Below are 17,227 nucleotides of genomic sequence, written 5' to 3' on the forward strand. Positions count from 1 at the left end.
TCCCAATTTTCAGACCTACGAAGGTAACGGGCAACGTATGCCCCTCACAACCCAACGCACAAAGCGACGCGGGGCGCCGGCCACCGGCGGGCCCCGTGGAGAAGCATCCGTAAGCGACCGCTCAGGAGCTCACCGTGGCAGGGGACTCGGACCGTACTGGTGAAGTTCCAGAGCCAGAAGACGGCCTTACAGGAGGCGAAGGTCCTTTCTGTTTCTCCAAATCTGAGGCCCCCTCTAGTGTTGGGAGGGAGTCACGCGCAGCACGCAAAGCAAGCGAAGACACAGACAGCGCACCCCATTTCCCCAGGGGCCTCCCCAAACGAAAATACCTCCGGCCCACGCGTGTGGCAGGAGAATCAATGAGAGAAGTGTCTAACCATAATTAATATTTCACATTCCTGCTGTGATTCACAGAGTTGTTAGCCTCTCGTGCAGTACTTTCCTTCTCTGTCATTTACTGCTGGGTTGTTTTTAAGGAAACAAAACAAAACATAGAATGCGCGTAGGGGCTTTATTTACTTTCCCAAAAAAATACACCTCCTTGAAAACAACAGAAAATTATTTTCATGTTTCCAAACTGCCTATTCTGCTTTTAGGGAAGTTCTCGGTAAACACTATATATTTCCTAAAATATCCTTAAATTTATTATATTTGGGAATCAGAAATTTTAAACTACCTATACCTTAAGACTCACCTAATCTGTGAATTTGCTAACAAACTCTGGAGAAGGAGGTGGGAAGTGTTGCCCTGAGGGCAAACGCTGGCTACGGAAGAAGACGATGTACAGGAATTCTCAGAAGTTCGCAGGGAAGGGCACTACATAAATCCAATGACTTCATCTCGAATACTTTAAAAACCAACTGATTAAAATTAGGGGGAGTTAAAAAATAGTCGTTTTTCACTCTTCTTTCTCAGCAGAAGACTTTGTGTCTCTCTGCCTGTTACATTACAGAGGTTTTGGGTTAAGAACAAGCATTACTGTTAAGGGGAAAATAAAAAAATCCTTCTTTTTCAAGAAAACAAAACAATACAATCTTGGGCAAGAGTGGGCAGGCGAACACCTCTTTAAACTTGCGACTTTCATCTTCCTGAAAGTTAGGAGCACAGTGAAAATTTGGAAGTTCAGTGGGTGTTGAAACAAGTTTATTCTGTGTTAACTTTATTTAAATAAATGCCCAGTTTGTCATTCGGGAGAGCCTAGCGCTTCTTTGCATTGATCTTGCTTTCTGTTTTCAAACTTGTCACTTGCAAATGTTACAAGTTAAAAGCACAAGCTGTCTAAAGTAAGTTAAATAAAACTGTTTACAATTGGCCTCAACTTTCGAGATAGCTGTATTCAAATGAATAGGACGCAACATTTTTAAAGTGCAACACATACTCTTTTGGCTCAACATGAAAAATTATACAACTGGAAATTACTGCAGTCATTTCTCTAAGGGCACATCTCGTGAAAAGCTGTTGTGAAAGTTAGTTATGAAATTATAAATTATGAGAAACACTGAAAAGTCATTTAAAATGAGTATATAAAATGCAATTACAAATAAAACCAGAGTGGGAGAGGTAGCATAAAGTAAATAAAATCAAATAAATACTGTACAGTAACATACAAAATTTTGCTTATAAAAAATTGAAAACTGGTTTTAAAACATCCATTTTCCCTTCTTTCGAGGGGTTTACAATGAAATTAAAATTTAGGCCTGGAGTCTCTGTAAAGATTTTCCAAATGTTATTAATTACTGGCATTGTTTTTTGCCAAAACCTCTCTGATCTGTCGGTCTAGTTCACTTATTATTCGATCCTCGTGATTATACACACCCGTCCTCATCAAAGTATCCCTTTCTTCTATGAGTCGAGTCAAATAATCATCCAAACCTTCTTCCAGGGTATTGCCACGTGGGCTGTCCATTTTTCCACTCGCAATCTCTCTGGAATCCTGGTACTGTTTCTGTTCTTGTTGCCTTAACCTGAAAAGTCAAGAACAAATGCCACTCTAAGCAGGCAACAAGTGCTGTTTTGGTTTTTGGGTTTTTTTTAGTTAACAAAACACCGTTTCAAAAAATGATTTAATGGGAAATTATGTCTGTAGCATTATTTTCAGGAAGATAACAAAAACCAGTATTCCGCTTGGCTAGCCAGAGTCCTCATGCTCATAAAAGACAGTTTTGAAAACAATACTTGTTTTTCTAATTATAAAATAGACACAAACTGTAGCAGTTCCAGAATACACACACACAAAATCGTGATGATCTTATCCAGAGATAACCAATCTAAATAATAATTTTCTGTATTTCTTTTCAATTAAAAATGTGTATGTACCTTAAATATTTTTCTAAAAAATTCATCAATTTCTTAGTATAGAGGCAAGGCTGTATACTACTTTTTTCCCACTTATAAAATGTTTTCCTACATCTTTCAGTGTCTTCTAAAGGGCTTCACCACATTCCTTCACTTGGAGGTACCCTTCTTTAATCACCCTTTATTGCTGGTCTTTAGGTTGTTGATAAATCTTTGTTTTTGTTGTTTTGAATAAAATTTCCTTAAGTCACTCAACAAATATCTGTATGTACCCAACGGTGCTAGGTGTTGGGGATACTGCAGTGACTCAAGAGGAAAACTCTTTACTATTACAGAGCTTTTATCACCAAGTGTTCGTAGAAAGTGACATTGTTTCCATGTGAATGCCTGGTTCAGACGGCATGTACCTTTTAAGATTTTGTATGTTTGTGACGCCTCATCTAGTAGTCAGAGAAGGGACAGCAGGTATCAGACTGGGACCTGGGTGTTTCCAGTGGAATACTGTTAATCACGTGGCCTTGCGAATGTTAAGTATACTTACTATACTTTCCCCCAGTGATTGTAACACCAACTTTGGACAGCGGCCTATGTTTTAATTGGGTATGTACAATTAAGAGATAACTTCATACTCCTTTATGCAAGTGGCTACAAAAATGTTTTAATTTGCAACTACTCCTAAATTTTATCTTTATAAATGGGAAGGGTGAAGCAGTTGAGTCTAAGCCCCTGCTTCTGAATGGTCTTCAGGATAAGTATGCCCATGAGGACCAAATCCACTTCTGAATTTATGCAGAGTGGGGAAGAGGCAGAAGAGCCAGTGAGGAGAGTCCTGCACTCACAGACAGGGAGGACTTGGCCCCAGAAAGGGTGTAGGACTGTTGATGGTATGTATATACTTTGGTTTGTTCATATGATCCCTTAAGATTCCCCACAAAAGAACATGAAACTGAACTATCCAGTCCAAGATGGACATCAAACATCTCCATCTGTTCTCAGAGAAAAAAACCTAAGTAGTCAAAGCACTGTGCTTTGGGACTCGGGTGGCAATCAAGTGGTTAATGGGACAGGGGTACAAATTAGAGCAATCCCTGTGGATGGTCCCTCTACTTTAATTCTTAGAACTTTCTTGGACAAATAGGTCCTGTATGCAAACTAGTAACATACAACCTCAAACTATGTATGAGAAAGCCCAGCCATTTTCTTGTTCATCTGTTGATGCATGAAGGATATACAGAATTTTTACACCAGTGATAGACGGTTCCTACTGCATCTTTACTAAAATGCAAATCACCAATCAGGCTCACAGTAGAATTTTAGAACCTTGTAGCTGAAGAAACCCACAAAGTTAACAAGGGAAACTTGACAGCCCTGACTGACACTATGTCTGGACTTCACCTGCACACTCTTGTCACTAGGAACCTGCGACTTTGTGGAAGTGTTCTGTAGAACGTTCCTTCTTATACTGAGCTTGGTATGTCGCCTTATCCTTTCCATCCGCTGGCTACGATTCTGTTCAAGAGGGGCACCTACTTCTCTTTAACTTGGGAGCCCTCCAGATACCTGAAGACAGCTATCTAATGCTTTGTCCTAGAGTTCTCACGTTCAACTTCCCTCTCTCCTGACCACCTTTTTGGTCACATTCCCCTGGAAGCTCTCTAGGAAGCTGACTGACCTGAAAACGTGCTGCACATCGGTACGAACACCCAGGAGTGGTGGAACCAATGCGGAGTTGTGAACACTTCTACCAATGGCCCTGTGAGAGCCCCGTCACACTGTTGCTAGCGGCCCCGTGCGTCCTCCCAGCCTTCCTCACATCAACGGTCTGCTCCTGTCTTTCCCATCACTTATGAGGTCTGCCTTATAATTCATACAGGGGACTCTTGGTTCTAATGTACTCAGTGGTTTAAGTCCTTGCTAAATCCTAATTTATTAAGATATTAACGATAAGACTCAATTTTGCACAATCTGCAAATCTGATAGCCAAATGGCTATCTGCATTTAAGCCACGAAAACCGTGCTTAGCAAACAGCAGAAGCTTAATACCTATATACTAAACTAAACTAAAACCACAAAAAAGAAAAAAATACTGTATGTCTATGACAGCAAAATTTTAGAAGGCAAGGGTCATGTTATTTATAACATCTTCCATGTCTATAACACAGTGGTAGGTTCTCCTTCTGGAACTCCCATTTCTGTATGGGGGAGAAAAAGGGAATTTTTTGGTTATTATACCTGTTTAATTCATTTCTGATATCCAACAATTCTTGTCTCTCGGTCTTCACCGTATCTTTTTCCTCAGCAGCCAGGTAACGGAGCCTCATCTGTTCCAGTTCTTCTTGCTGTTTTTTAAGTCGAGCCATTTGACTTTCTTGCTCCCGCTGGAAAGAAAGAAACAAGCCAGAACTCAAATGTGAGGAGTAAATATATTTTGTACAACCTTGACTTGTGATCATAATCCCGCTAGACAGGACCCATGACACAGCCCTGCGCTCTCATTCCGAGACGCACACTGTCTGGAAAGGGCCAGGTTCTCTCGAACAGTCCCGTCTTCTCGCGGCCAGCCACAGCCGTCCAGGGCACAGTCCGTGACTAAAGTTAGCGAAAGACCGTAAGAGAACCCGAGGTGCAGGCAGGAAGAGTCTGCTGGCAACACAATGAGTTGCCACAAGGACCAGTGGCAAAAGCATCTAAGAAACGGTTAATTATACAAAGATACACCGCGAAAAACCGAATGAACGGTCTCTGCACTGGTCACTAATTCCTCGTCCACCTCAGGTCATCATACACCTTTCTACTCTTTACATTCACACAAGAACCTGCACATAGGACAAACTGTCTTTAAAATAAATGTGCAACCGTCCCCAGAGTGGATATCCACGATTGAGTCAACCCCTCTCTCAGTCACGGATGCGTCTGGTACCACAGGTGGGGCTGCAAACACCCCATCATCGAACAGAGTCAGCTCGTGGTTCTTTGCACAGATTTCTGTAGGGACAGGTGCTCTGCTTTCGTTAGGACCGAAGCCCCAAAGGGGAGAGCTCTATCAGTAGGTATATGTCATCCTCTGTTTTTCAACATAAACTTTTGAATAACGGTAAACAGAGTTCTTACACATGATAAGTGTACAGAGTGGTAAGATTTTACAGAGCAAACTACTCCATGCAGATCATGAAACAGAAGCCCCCTGTGCTTCCTCCGACCCACTAACCACCCCTCCTTTCCTCAAGATAACTACTGCCTAATTTTTTACGCCACAAATAAGACGTGACTGCTTGAACTTCACAGAAATGGAATTCTAGGTATTACTTCACGTGTGGCTTCTTTAAGTTAACATTGTCTTGCAGATTGATTTGTATTCGGTAGAGCTGATGATTGCCGTTACTACATAGTATTACACTGGATGAACATACAATCTTTTCATTCCGCTGCGGAGGGAACTCGGGGTTAGTTTGAAGTTGTGTTCTCTAACGCTGATGTAAATATTACTGTACATGTCTACGGGCTCATGTTTGTATGCCTTTCTATTGGGTATATACCTAGGATTCAAACAGAAGGGCCATACGGTAGGAGAAATTCAGTATTAATAAGCACTGTTTTCAAAGTAGCAGTACTAATTTATACTTCCCTATGAGCATTCCAGTGCTCCATATTCTTACCAGTACTTGGTAATATAATTCTTTCTGCATTTAAACCATTTTGATAGGTTTATGTGGCGGTATCTCGCTGTAAATTTATTTTGCATTTTTTTTCCAAGACTAATGAGGTTGAACACGTTTTAGTATTTAAACGGCATTCTTCTTTTGTAAAGTTCCTGTTCAACCATGTGGCACTTTGCTCTACTTGGTTATGCATTTTTCCCTACTGATATATTTATTATGTACCTTATATAGACAGGGATAAGTCTTTTGTTGGCTATTTAAATTGCAAATATTTTCCACTAGTTTTGTCTTGCCTTTTCATTTCTGTAATGGTGTTTCTTACTTAATTTTAACATAGTCCAAATTTATTCTTTTCTAGCTAGTGCCTTCTATGTCCAATTTAAGGAATTTTTTGCCTGCCTCAGTCTTGAAGAGACTCTTGTATGACGATGCTCTTTTATATCATCTTGAAGCTTCATTTAGATCAATAATTCATATGCAATGGGTTTTGAGTATGTGTGAGATCGTTTCTTTTTTCCCCCCTATAGAGCTTCAACTGACATGGCAATATTTACTAAAAAAATATCCTCTCCTACTGCTTGGCAGTAACACCACCCACGACTCTCTAACCTGATCTATTTCTCTACCTTTGCATTAAATCATACTGCCTTAATACTGTAACTTTTAAAATAATCGATCTTGATAAGTGATAGTCTATTTTCATATAAATCTGTTTCTGTGGCTGGGAAAAAAAGGCCCCTGGGATTTATGATTATGCCTAATCTTCAGATCACCTTGACCAAAACCATTATCTTTACAATACTGATTCTGTCATCAGTGAACACTGTTTACTTCTTCAATTATGTAGGTCTTACTTAATTTCACGGAATGTTTTATACTTTTCTATATACTAAGGGTAACAATTTTCTTAGAATATGCTCCGAAGTATTTCTTCTTTTGAGATGTTATTGTAAATGGCAGAGTTTTTAAATTCTCGTTTTCTAATTGGCTCTAGTATAGAGAATTAACATTGACATTTGGTTTCCAGCAAACTTGCTAAACTCACTAATTCTAGATCTTCTGTAGATACTTTTTGGTTTTCTAAGTGTGTCATCTACAAATAATAGCAGTTTTATTTTCTCCTTTCCAACTAAAAAACCCTTTTGATTTTTTTCTCCTTTGTTTTCTTAAGGTGGTAAACCACCATGTTTGCTTTTGTTTAATAAACCCTGTTGTGATTGTTGTAAGTGGTTTATCAATGTTCCTGGGACTGTCCAATTTATTTTGTTCTTGTAATGTCCTTGTCAGATTTGGGAATCAAGATTATGCTAGTCTCATTTAGAAAAGAGTGTTGGCGCCTGGGTGGCTCAGTCGGTTAAGCGACTGCCTTCGGCTCAGGTCATGATCCTGGAGTCCCGGGATCGAGTCCCGCATCGGGCTCCCTGCTCGGCAGAGAGTCTGCTTCTCCCTCTGACCCTCCTCCCTCTCGTGCTCTCTGTCTCTCATTCTCTCTCTCGCAAATAAATAAATAAAATCTTTAAAAAAAAAAAGAAAAGAAGAGTGTTCAGTCTTCCTACTTTCTGAAACAGTTTGTCTACAATTAGTGGTATTTCTAAAATTTTTACTAAAATTCAAATGTGTAGCCATCTAGGCCTAGAGCCTTTATATGAAAGTTTTTCATTACAGATTCAATTTCCTTAACAGCTATCCAATGAATATTTTCTATTTCTTCTTGTGTCAGTTTTGTAAGTTCTGTTTCTCAAGTTTACAGAAAATTTTTATTACCATTCTCTTATCTCTTTCAATGACTATGAGATCAATAGCCCTGTGTCCCCATTTTATTCTTGATGTTGGAAGTTAGGGCATATTCTTTTTGTCCTTGAACACTGCCATGAAGGACATCTTTTCAAGAAAGAACGTTTTGCTTTGTTGATTTTGTTGTATACTTTCCCATTTCCTTAATTTTTATTCATCCCTTTCTTCTAACTGCCTTAATTTCTTATTCTTACCGACCATCTGAAAGGAATATTTAAAGAATAATTTTTTTGCTTTTATTTTTTAAGTGCCCTCAAGGTTATAAAATTTCCCGCTAAGCACAGTTTGCATTAAATCTCCTGTCTTGATATGCTGTATTACTTTTTGGTTCAAAACATTTTCTAATTTCACTTGTGGTTTTCAGTTTAGCTATGGGTAATTAGAAGTGAAGTACTTAATTTTCAATCATTTGGGGATATGAGCTTTTCGTTATTAATTTTTAGATTAATCTCACTGTGGACAGAAGATACTCTCAATTAAAACCTTATGAAATTTGTTGAGAATAGTGTGATCTTGCATGTGAGCAATGTGGCTAAATGTTCCATGTGTACTAGAATATGTGTATTTTAGATATAAAATATTCTATATATACCAATGGTTGTGTTGTTTAAATCTTCTAAATCGTTACTGCTTTTCTTGTTTGCTCTATCACTTCCTTGGAGAGTTACGGTAAAATGTACCGTTATTAATGTCTATTTTTCCTTTAATACTAAAGTTTATTGAGCAATAGAAAGCTTCAGAAGAGAGAGGGGGGACCCGAGAGGGTTGCCTCCTTTTAGTTCTCTTGATTTTTTTGCTTCATATAAATTTGTGGCTGTTGCCAAGTGCATACACAGGTAGAACTGTTGTCATCTTCCAGGTGAATTGACCCTTTTATGATGATGAACACTATCTACAGGTGTTGCCCTGAAGTCTACTTTGCCTGACAAAAGTAGTGCTAGATTGGCTTTCTTGTGATTAATATTAATGTGGTACATACTTTTCCCTCTTTCAAATTTATCCATTCTGTACCCTTACCTTTAAGCTGTGTCCTTTCTAAGTAGCATACTGCTGTTGTTTTTAGTTTTTCATGTAATATTTGTCTCTAATGACAGTATTTGGTCCATTTTATTTAAAGCAATTGGTCATATAACTGGTTTAAATCTTTACATGTTAGGACGCTGTACTTGTTCCATCTTTTTGATGTTATTCTCTCCTCTGGTCTTTTTTAGATTAATCCTTTGTCTTTTCACCCATGCCCCCCGCTGCCTCCCCTTTTCAGCTTCTTATTATTTCTTAAAAAGGAGTAAAAATGACTAATACAGATCAGGACTTTGACAACTTCACAAATAATGGAACATACTTTAAACATTTTAACTCTATTTGTTCCTCCATCTCTCTTCTACTTTGTCCTTCTAGGTTTTTGTCATGAATTTTAATTCTACGTATATCAAACTCAACAAATGCTGTGAGCGTTGTTTTCTACAATCAATATGTAGTCAGATATTTATTTCCATTGCTGTTTATTCTCCTGTTTTTGTCTGGGCTTATCTTCCTTCTGCCTGAAGAACACCTTATATTTTTACTCTAGGTTTGCCATGACAAAGTCTCCCAATTTTTGTTAGTCTGCAAAGTCTTATGTCACTGTTACTTACGAAGAACATTTTACTGCATACAGAACTTGAGGTTGGCAGTTATTTTCTTTCATTACTTCACGGATGTTACTCTATTATCTTGTGAATTCCTTCGCTGCTGTTGTAAAGTCATCTGTCTGGATTGTTGCTCCCATGAAGGCCATGTCTTCCTGTACCTCCATCCCTTACGGTTTTCATTGCTTTTTTGTCAATTTTACTATTATGAATCTAGGTATGTTTTACTTTGTATTTATTCTGTTTAGAGTTCACAAATATTCTTCAATCTGTAAATTGATACCTTTTGCACTTTCAGAGAATTCTCACCTAGTTCAAATACGGCTTTCTCTTCCATTCTGTTGTCTTCTGAAGGCTTGCCAGAGGCTTAGTATTTGTGTCTCCCCCAAATGCATACAGGTTTCCCACCTTTTTGAAAGTTGGTATTACACTGCTTCGTTGTTATGAAAAACCTACATTAGTACGGTTTTTTGCTAAACAAATCTAAAGAGGAGTTCCCCTACTACAAAAAAGCCATCATCATACTAATGTAGGTCTTTTGTAAAAGCAAAGTGGCGAAACACCAACTGGGGGAAAGTTGGGGATACTCTCTGCTTTGCACCATTTTGACTTCCAAGAAGTTTTACAGGAACCCTCTACTTTCTGATAGCTGGGGAAATGTGTGTAATGAAACCTAATCCCCATTTTGAACTGTTAGGGGATGGGGCCTTTGGGAGGTGATTAGGTCATGAAGGTGAGCCCTCATAAATGGGATTACTGCTCCTATCAAAGAGGTCCAACAGAGCTCCCTGGTGCCTCCACCACATGAGGACGCAGAAAAAAGGTGGCCATTTATGAACTGGGAAGCAGGCCCTCACTAAACATAGAACCTGACCACACCAGCACTATGATCTTGGCCTTCCAGCCCCCACAACTTTGAGAAACCAATCTGTTGTTTGTTAAGTCTGTGGTCTTTTGTTATGGCCGCCCAAACAGACTAAGACAGGGTCTCAGTTACACACAAAAGGGAGTCAGTCTTGTATAGTCTATCCCACGTGACGCTCAAGTTCTTGGCTAAATTTTCCATCTTCCCCCCGCCCCTTTCAGTTTGGATGCTTTTTATTGACTTCGCCTGAGACATCCTTGGGTCTGCTATATTGAATATGCTGTTAATTCATCTACTGAATTCTTACACTGCATTTAAAATACTTCTCAGTTCTAGAATTTCTATATCATTCAAAAGATTCCAATTCTTTACTACAATTCTCCATCGTATCACCTATTTTCTAGAACAGAGTGATAGTAGTTATTTCAAATTTGGCTTCTGGAATTTGAAAATCTGGATTACCTTTGACTTACTCCTACTGAGCCCAAGACATAAAAAGGCATTCCCCAGTGAAACCACACCAGTGGTTAATAAAGAAATGAAAAGATGCTCCAAAGAAGTAATCAAGGCTTTGAAAACTGAAGCCACAAAGTGATCCTATTTCAGACCCACCAAACTGGAAAAAATTAATACATGTTATAATAGCCAAGTGTTGGACATGGTATGGAGAATAACAATTACACAGCACTCTTGGGAACTGAAAAGTTGTACAACCACTTTGGAAAGTAATTTCGCCATATTTAGCAAAGCAGAAGAAACCAGTGAACGCTTTTACCAGAAACTCTACTTTTAGATATAAACTCTAGAGAAACTTGGGACACATGCAAAAATGTTCAGTGTTGTCTTATTCTAAGTTAAAAAAAAAAAAATCACCGAAAAAGGACTGGATAAATTGTGCTATGTTCATATATTTGTTTTATAAAGCATTAAAAATGAACTATAGCTAAATCTTAAAAGCAATTTTAACTCATATAATGTAGACAACAGAATGATTCCACCTATATATAAAGTTCAAAAACACACAAAAGAAAAGCAAAGCAAGAATAAATACCAAATTTAGGCAAGTAGTCCGTCACCTCTGGAGGGGCTGCAGTTGAGAAAAGGCACACGGAGGGCTTCTAAAGCACTGATAATGCTCTGTTTCTTAAAATAGAAGGTGGTGGTTGGGATGTATAAGAATCTTTTTTTTTCCCCTCCTCTTTGGACTGTTAGGGTAGATTTCTTTTAAAAAGCTAATTATTAAAAAAGAAAGGACAAGAAAGCTCAACAAAAATATATCAAATTGTTACCTCTAGCTGAGGAGGGGATAAGATTACTGGTGATTACTATTTTCTGTGTTATGCAGTGTTGCAAAATTTGCATTTGTTTACAATTAAGCAAGCATAATTACAAGCAGGAAAAAAAATACTGAAAGCCAATTATATGATGTTAGCTTACTCTATAAAATTGTCACTTTATGAAACTGGAAACATTCTAGTTCTAAAATATTGAAGAAAAGCCTTTAAATGCCTCGCATTTTTCCTCAAGTATATGGCATTAATAATCATCACACATGCATGCACAAAAATTAGAGGTTAGAGAAAGAAATCCTCTCTGTTGCCAGGTGCTCTGGGTTAAAGGCTCCTCCATCAAGTGAGTATAATCTTTATTTTGCCTTAGCTGCCTATAAATCCAGAGAGGAGATGTAAACATGCATACACTAGACTAAACAGCGGCTAAAAAGTGACCACTACTGACTCCCCCACTCACACATACCATGTAAGTCTGTGGGAAAAACTTGCAACGAAACTAAGGAACTCAAGTCAAGTTTTCTGAAAATAACCCAGAGCTGACAAGTCAGTAGGAGGGCCTGGATGGTTTCAAGACACAGTTTTTAACCAAGGCTTGGACCTCCAACTGTTTTCTTAAACAAAGATTTACATCCCCTCCTTGGCTAAATTACTTATAAATTAATCAAATTAATTACCCCGAGTGGATAAGCAGGAGGCTGGACAAGATAGTGCTGATGTCAGCCAATGAAGTCTGTGTTGTTTTAACTAAATACATCAGAGCTTCGTTTTAAACAGATCTACTGTGCACAAATATGGTAAGGGACCCACATCCTACCCCAACTCTTCCTTCTGTTTCCTGTCCTGGGAACAAATGTGCCTAGTTTTAATGGATCTGACATAATGAAAATGTTAAATTTTCTCCACCAACAAATTCATACCTCTTAATGACTGACTATTATTATTTTTTTAGAAGTAGTGGCTTTTATTCTACCTAATTATTTTCTAGGGTGACAAGAAATGTTTTTAGGGCGCCTGGGTGGCTCAGGTGGTTAAGCATCTGCCTTCGGCTCAGGTCATGATCTCAGGGTCCTGGGATCGAGTCCCGCATCGGGCTCCCTGCTCCTTGGGAGCCTGTTTCTCCCTCTGCCTTTCTCTCTCGCTCTGTCTCTCATGAATTAAAAAAAAAAAAAAAAAAGAAATGTTTTTAAACATATTATTTAGAAAACAAAAGTTAAAGCGACAACCTTGAGTAACTGTAGAACAAGGAAACTCAAGTGTTTGGGTTTAAAAATATTTCTACACTGTATCTTTGTGGACGTGGGGGGAAAAGAAACTAAATTTCCCCTTAACTGTCTAACAATCAGAATTCTTTAAAGATCTGTGCTACACACTGTAGCAAAGATATCAAATCCAGAATGTCTGGGGCTCATTTCCTTGTTTTCTAAGTTCGGACCCATTTAATGTTCTATTTTACAGCCATCTTCCCCGTTCGCAAAGACCAACAATAACAACACAAAATTACAGCTTGGAAACACAGATTTTTATGGTTGTGAGGCAGAAGAAAAGATTTTTTTTTTTTCTAAATCATTAGAAGAGTATGATTTTTTAATTCACAAATTGACTATACTGGGTCACCTTTGAGTAATGGAAATCTGTTTAAACATTCTTTTGGCAATAGGCACCAAGCATTAGATCTTATTTCCAAGCTTTACCAGCTGGGTTTTGTCATTAACATTTATTAACAATCTAAGATATGGCTTTCCCCGTCTAATCCGTACTACACAAATGTTTTGTATGGCCCTCCAGAGGATTTTGCTGTGACAAATTACTGGCAGAGATTATAGCCCCGTGGCTATTCACCAGAGGCAATGTAAAATTAACATGGTACTAATCCAATTTAAACAAGAAGTTGCACAAACAGTCCTCTGCACAAAAGCAGATAGAGGATTCCAATTTTATATTCAAACACAATAAATGTGTTTTTAATAAAAAGTTCTAAAAAAATTGTATTTTCACACATATGAATTGTGCCTATTTGATGAAGTTATTCATTTTTAAACCTGCAAAAAATCGTTACTGGCTCTTGCATTTCTTCCTAAGTGCCGAACCTCAAAAGTCGTCTGTAGACCATCAGTGATGCCTAGTGACCTCAAAGTTTGTTTACAGTGTTGTTTCCAAAGCAGAAAGTTTGTGGGATAAGGAACAGAATTACTCTGCAGGGAAGATCACTGCACTCAAAGAATAAGACTCTTTTCTTGAGCAAATAGTTCAGAGGTGAGCCAATAATGTAGGGCTGTTTTCTTCTTAATACAGACACTAACTCCAAGGGAAGCATCTGACTTTTGTGATGATAACCTCTCTGTTCAGAGGAACAAACACCAAAATTACTTTGCCCATGGTTTTTAGGCAAGAGGGTAGAAAAGACATAGGAAGAAAGGGTAAACAGAAAAGAAGGGATTAAATGAGAAGAGCAAGAAATAGCAAAAGTGTACAAGGATGCCTGTGATAGGAAGGGCAGGTGGGTGGCAGCCTTTTCGAGACAATTCTAATGAAATTCTGTTTCAGTAATTAGGGCACTTCCTTTGGAGAAGAGAGTCATCACTAATCAACAGCTAATACTTTTCTACCTTTTCAGTACTGACTCTGGTAATGGCTTCTAATGAATTACCATTCTCTGAGTCTCTGAGCCTTCACTATGTAACTTTTCTTCAGCTGCAGGCACCGTCTTCCCCGTCTTCCCCATCTACTCTTGGTTTTAAGACAGGAAATGATAGCAAATCTGATCGTGGTATTTCAAACACTCTTTCAAACACTGTCCCCTTAGCTTTGAGGGAGCTGGGTATATAATGGTAAGCCCACTGTCCTCTTATTTTTCTATTTTGGCTAACTTCATTTGGATATCTCACCACCCTGCTAGACCCTGGAGAACTATCAGTCCTCCCAGCTGGACGCAGGATTCCCCATGAGACAGCGCCGCTCTGTGGGGAGCATCCACTCCTGTGCAAGGGGCACCACAGGCTCCCAGTAAGGACAGGCTGACAGAAAGAGGGAAAGTGAGAACTACAGACTCCATGCTCTCTCATCTCTTTATACCCAATCTTTAGGACGTTCTACAGATTCTCTGGTGTATCTGCACGTTTAGGATTTTTTTTTTCCTTCTATACAGTTTTCTAAAGAACATCTATAAAACTACCATGTAAATACAAAGTACTGTTAATACTCAAACTATATCCTACCCACTTCCCTGTTGCTATTACTATATAACCACATCTGCCGCTTCTGTAGACTTAAAAATCTGAAATTGTTGACTAGAACACCGTAGTACCAAATCCCTCCAATATTTTTCTGTCCCTAGAAATGTCCAAAGCTACCAACCAATTAGGTCCCCGCTGACTAAAACCAAGAACACTCCACAACAGTTTTAGGGCTCAGTTCCTTTTAACGGTTAACAATGTACTGAGCACATCCTAGTACCAAACCTGTATTAAACGCTGTATAAACCACTCATTCAATTCTCAGAACCACCTGTGAGGAGAAATTAGTCTCCTCATTTGTACGGTGAAAAATCAAGAGGTAGAGCCAAGATTCACCTCACCTCTCAGGACATGTTCTAAACCACCTCTGAGAGAATTTGAATCCTGTCACTTTTAACAGCTACTCCCAACACATTATTTCCTTGTTCCCAATTCCTCAGGCTTCTCCACCTTGTACCGTATGTAGCCTAAGGCCCTTGGCATCATGGCTTCAGCTTCTTCCCGCTCGAAGTCACTCAGTTCTCACCATCAGAGCTTGCCTATCTAAGTCAGGGATGCCACTTTCCTGGCTGGGATGTGCCAAACAGTGACTTGTGCCTCAGTACTTTGTCAGAAATCCCTAAAGCCTTCCCTGGCTCCCTTTGTTTTTCTTGAAATTCTTGCATTATTTGGCTTCTAGGGAATAAAAAGATAACATGAAAAAAGGGGAAAGAGCCTGGACTCCAGGCCTCGCCTGCTCGCTCATGATCTGTGTGAGCAGGTGCACCTGACTTAACTTCTCTCAGTCTCAGTGTCTTTCATCTGGAAGAGGGAAATAAAATTACCTGCTGCAGAGGGATCTTGGTTAGGATGAAATGACAAGAAGTGAGCGGCTGGAAATCCTTGTCATGATCACCCTCTTTCTAGCTGCTGCCTCCAGCATCAGCTCTCCTCTGTCCTCTGCAAACCTAAGGATACTCAGTTGTGTCTGCCATGGCTTCAGTTCTCGCCTCTGCAAGGGAGTCCTTGCTCTGTTCTTAAGCCCCATCAGCCTCCCTACACCGGATCCATATTTCTGACTGCTTGCTGAATTTCTCTCTGCAGAAGTTAAAATGTCCAACTTTGCAAGTCCTATCTCCTTCTCATCTTCATACTGCATTTCCGTACTGGAAAACTATCTCCAGATGGTAAGGCTTTAGCCTTGGGCATCAACTTTGACTTTCTACTCTGCATTAAAATCAGGTAGATGGTGCTACACACCATCTACCAAAACTATTTTTTTTTCTTTTTTTTTTTTTCAACAAGAATCTGTGTGTCCCGTTCCCACAGAAGTTCCAGTCCTTATCGCCCAAAATGACCACTACAAGGGGTTCTCTGGGGTCCAAGTACAGTCTATGCTTTCCAACTCCGTGCCTGTTTGCCATAATCATTTCAGTGATTTTATTTCCAGCATTTCCCTCACTACTTTCCTCAATCACAACCCACTCACCAGAGGTCTATCTCAAATACCTCCTCTTCCACAACACCTTTCTTAAGTGCTATAAAATAGATGTACTTTCCTCTCCTGACTGCTCTGGATGGTTCTTCTCAGGCTCTTTTAAATATAAATGTTATACTTGTACTTTTCTTCCCTACTACTAAATTGTAAGCTCCCTGAGGGAAAGACTTTTTACCTACATCAATAAATCTAGGGCAGGCAGTAGCTTGAATACAGGAGGCCCCCAGTTACACTCATCTATCCTTAGTCCTGTGAACTTTCATGGTCATTCTGTGTCATCTCAACTCTTGTAGGAGCTATGGTAAGGCAAATTGTACTACTAATTCTCCTGTAGTCTTGGACATAATTCTCTATGAGGGCAGGAAGCGATTAATACGATTCCACAAAGATGTTTAATAGCAATTAATGGTCATGGAGACAGATATAAAGAATACAAATTTGAAAGGCCCTATGTGCCAAATTTCATTCAGAATAAAACTGTTAAAAAAGCAGAAGTTAGAATAAAGCTAACCATTACTGGTCCTTAAAAGTGTGAGGTCAAGTAGGTTGGAGTCTAAAAAACCTTGCTCACATTTTACTTGATCGTAATCATCTGAGGAAATTGCACCCCAAAATAAGATTAATTTCTCCTGAGGCTTACGGCATTTGTTATCAAGTAGGAAGGAGGAGGGGGAAGAAAAGTAACGTAAGAAGAACTCAGGAAACCACTATCACTTTTTAAATTCTTGTAAAATTATGCAAAAATTGTCTCTCCTTTTCTTCGCTGAATAAATGCCTATGTCTTCTAGGAATAATATTTAAAATAAGCTCTTCAGTTGGAGGACATGTTAAATTTTTTAAGTTATTCTTAAAGTTCTCTCCTGAACAGTACTTTCAATGGAAGGAATTTATACTAAGAGGGAAAAAAATGGGCATTTTATAAGTGAAAGTAAAATAAATTATTCCCACTTTCTTCTGGGGAGGATAGTTGGCTATTTAAAAAAA

General features: G+C 38.9%; 1 protein-coding gene across 3 annotated transcripts in view; it reads right to left on the reverse strand.

Moving 5' to 3' along the window:
* Positions 1-492: 492 nt before the first annotated feature.
* The window catches only part of CEP120 (centrosomal protein 120), a 64,136-nt gene continuing 47,401 nt past the window's right edge, over positions 493-17,227 (reverse strand). For all 3 annotated transcript variants that reach the window (XM_035014000.1, XM_035014001.1, XM_035013999.1), the window contains 2 exons: positions 4,528-4,673; positions 493-1,964 (listed from right to left, as the gene is read on the reverse strand). In XM_035014000.1, coding sequence (XP_034869891.1) covers positions 1,730-1,964; positions 4,528-4,673 — 381 coding nt within the window. In that variant the 3' untranslated portion in view covers positions 493-1,729. The remainder of the gene's footprint in view (positions 1,965-4,527; positions 4,674-17,227) is intronic.

Source organism: Mirounga leonina, unplaced genomic scaffold (genome assembly GCF_011800145.1).
Source record: "Mirounga leonina isolate KUSES-001 unplaced genomic scaffold, KU_Mleo_1.0 Mir_168, whole genome shotgun sequence".
Classification (NCBI taxonomy): Eukaryota; Metazoa; Chordata; class Mammalia; order Carnivora; family Phocidae; genus Mirounga; species Mirounga leonina.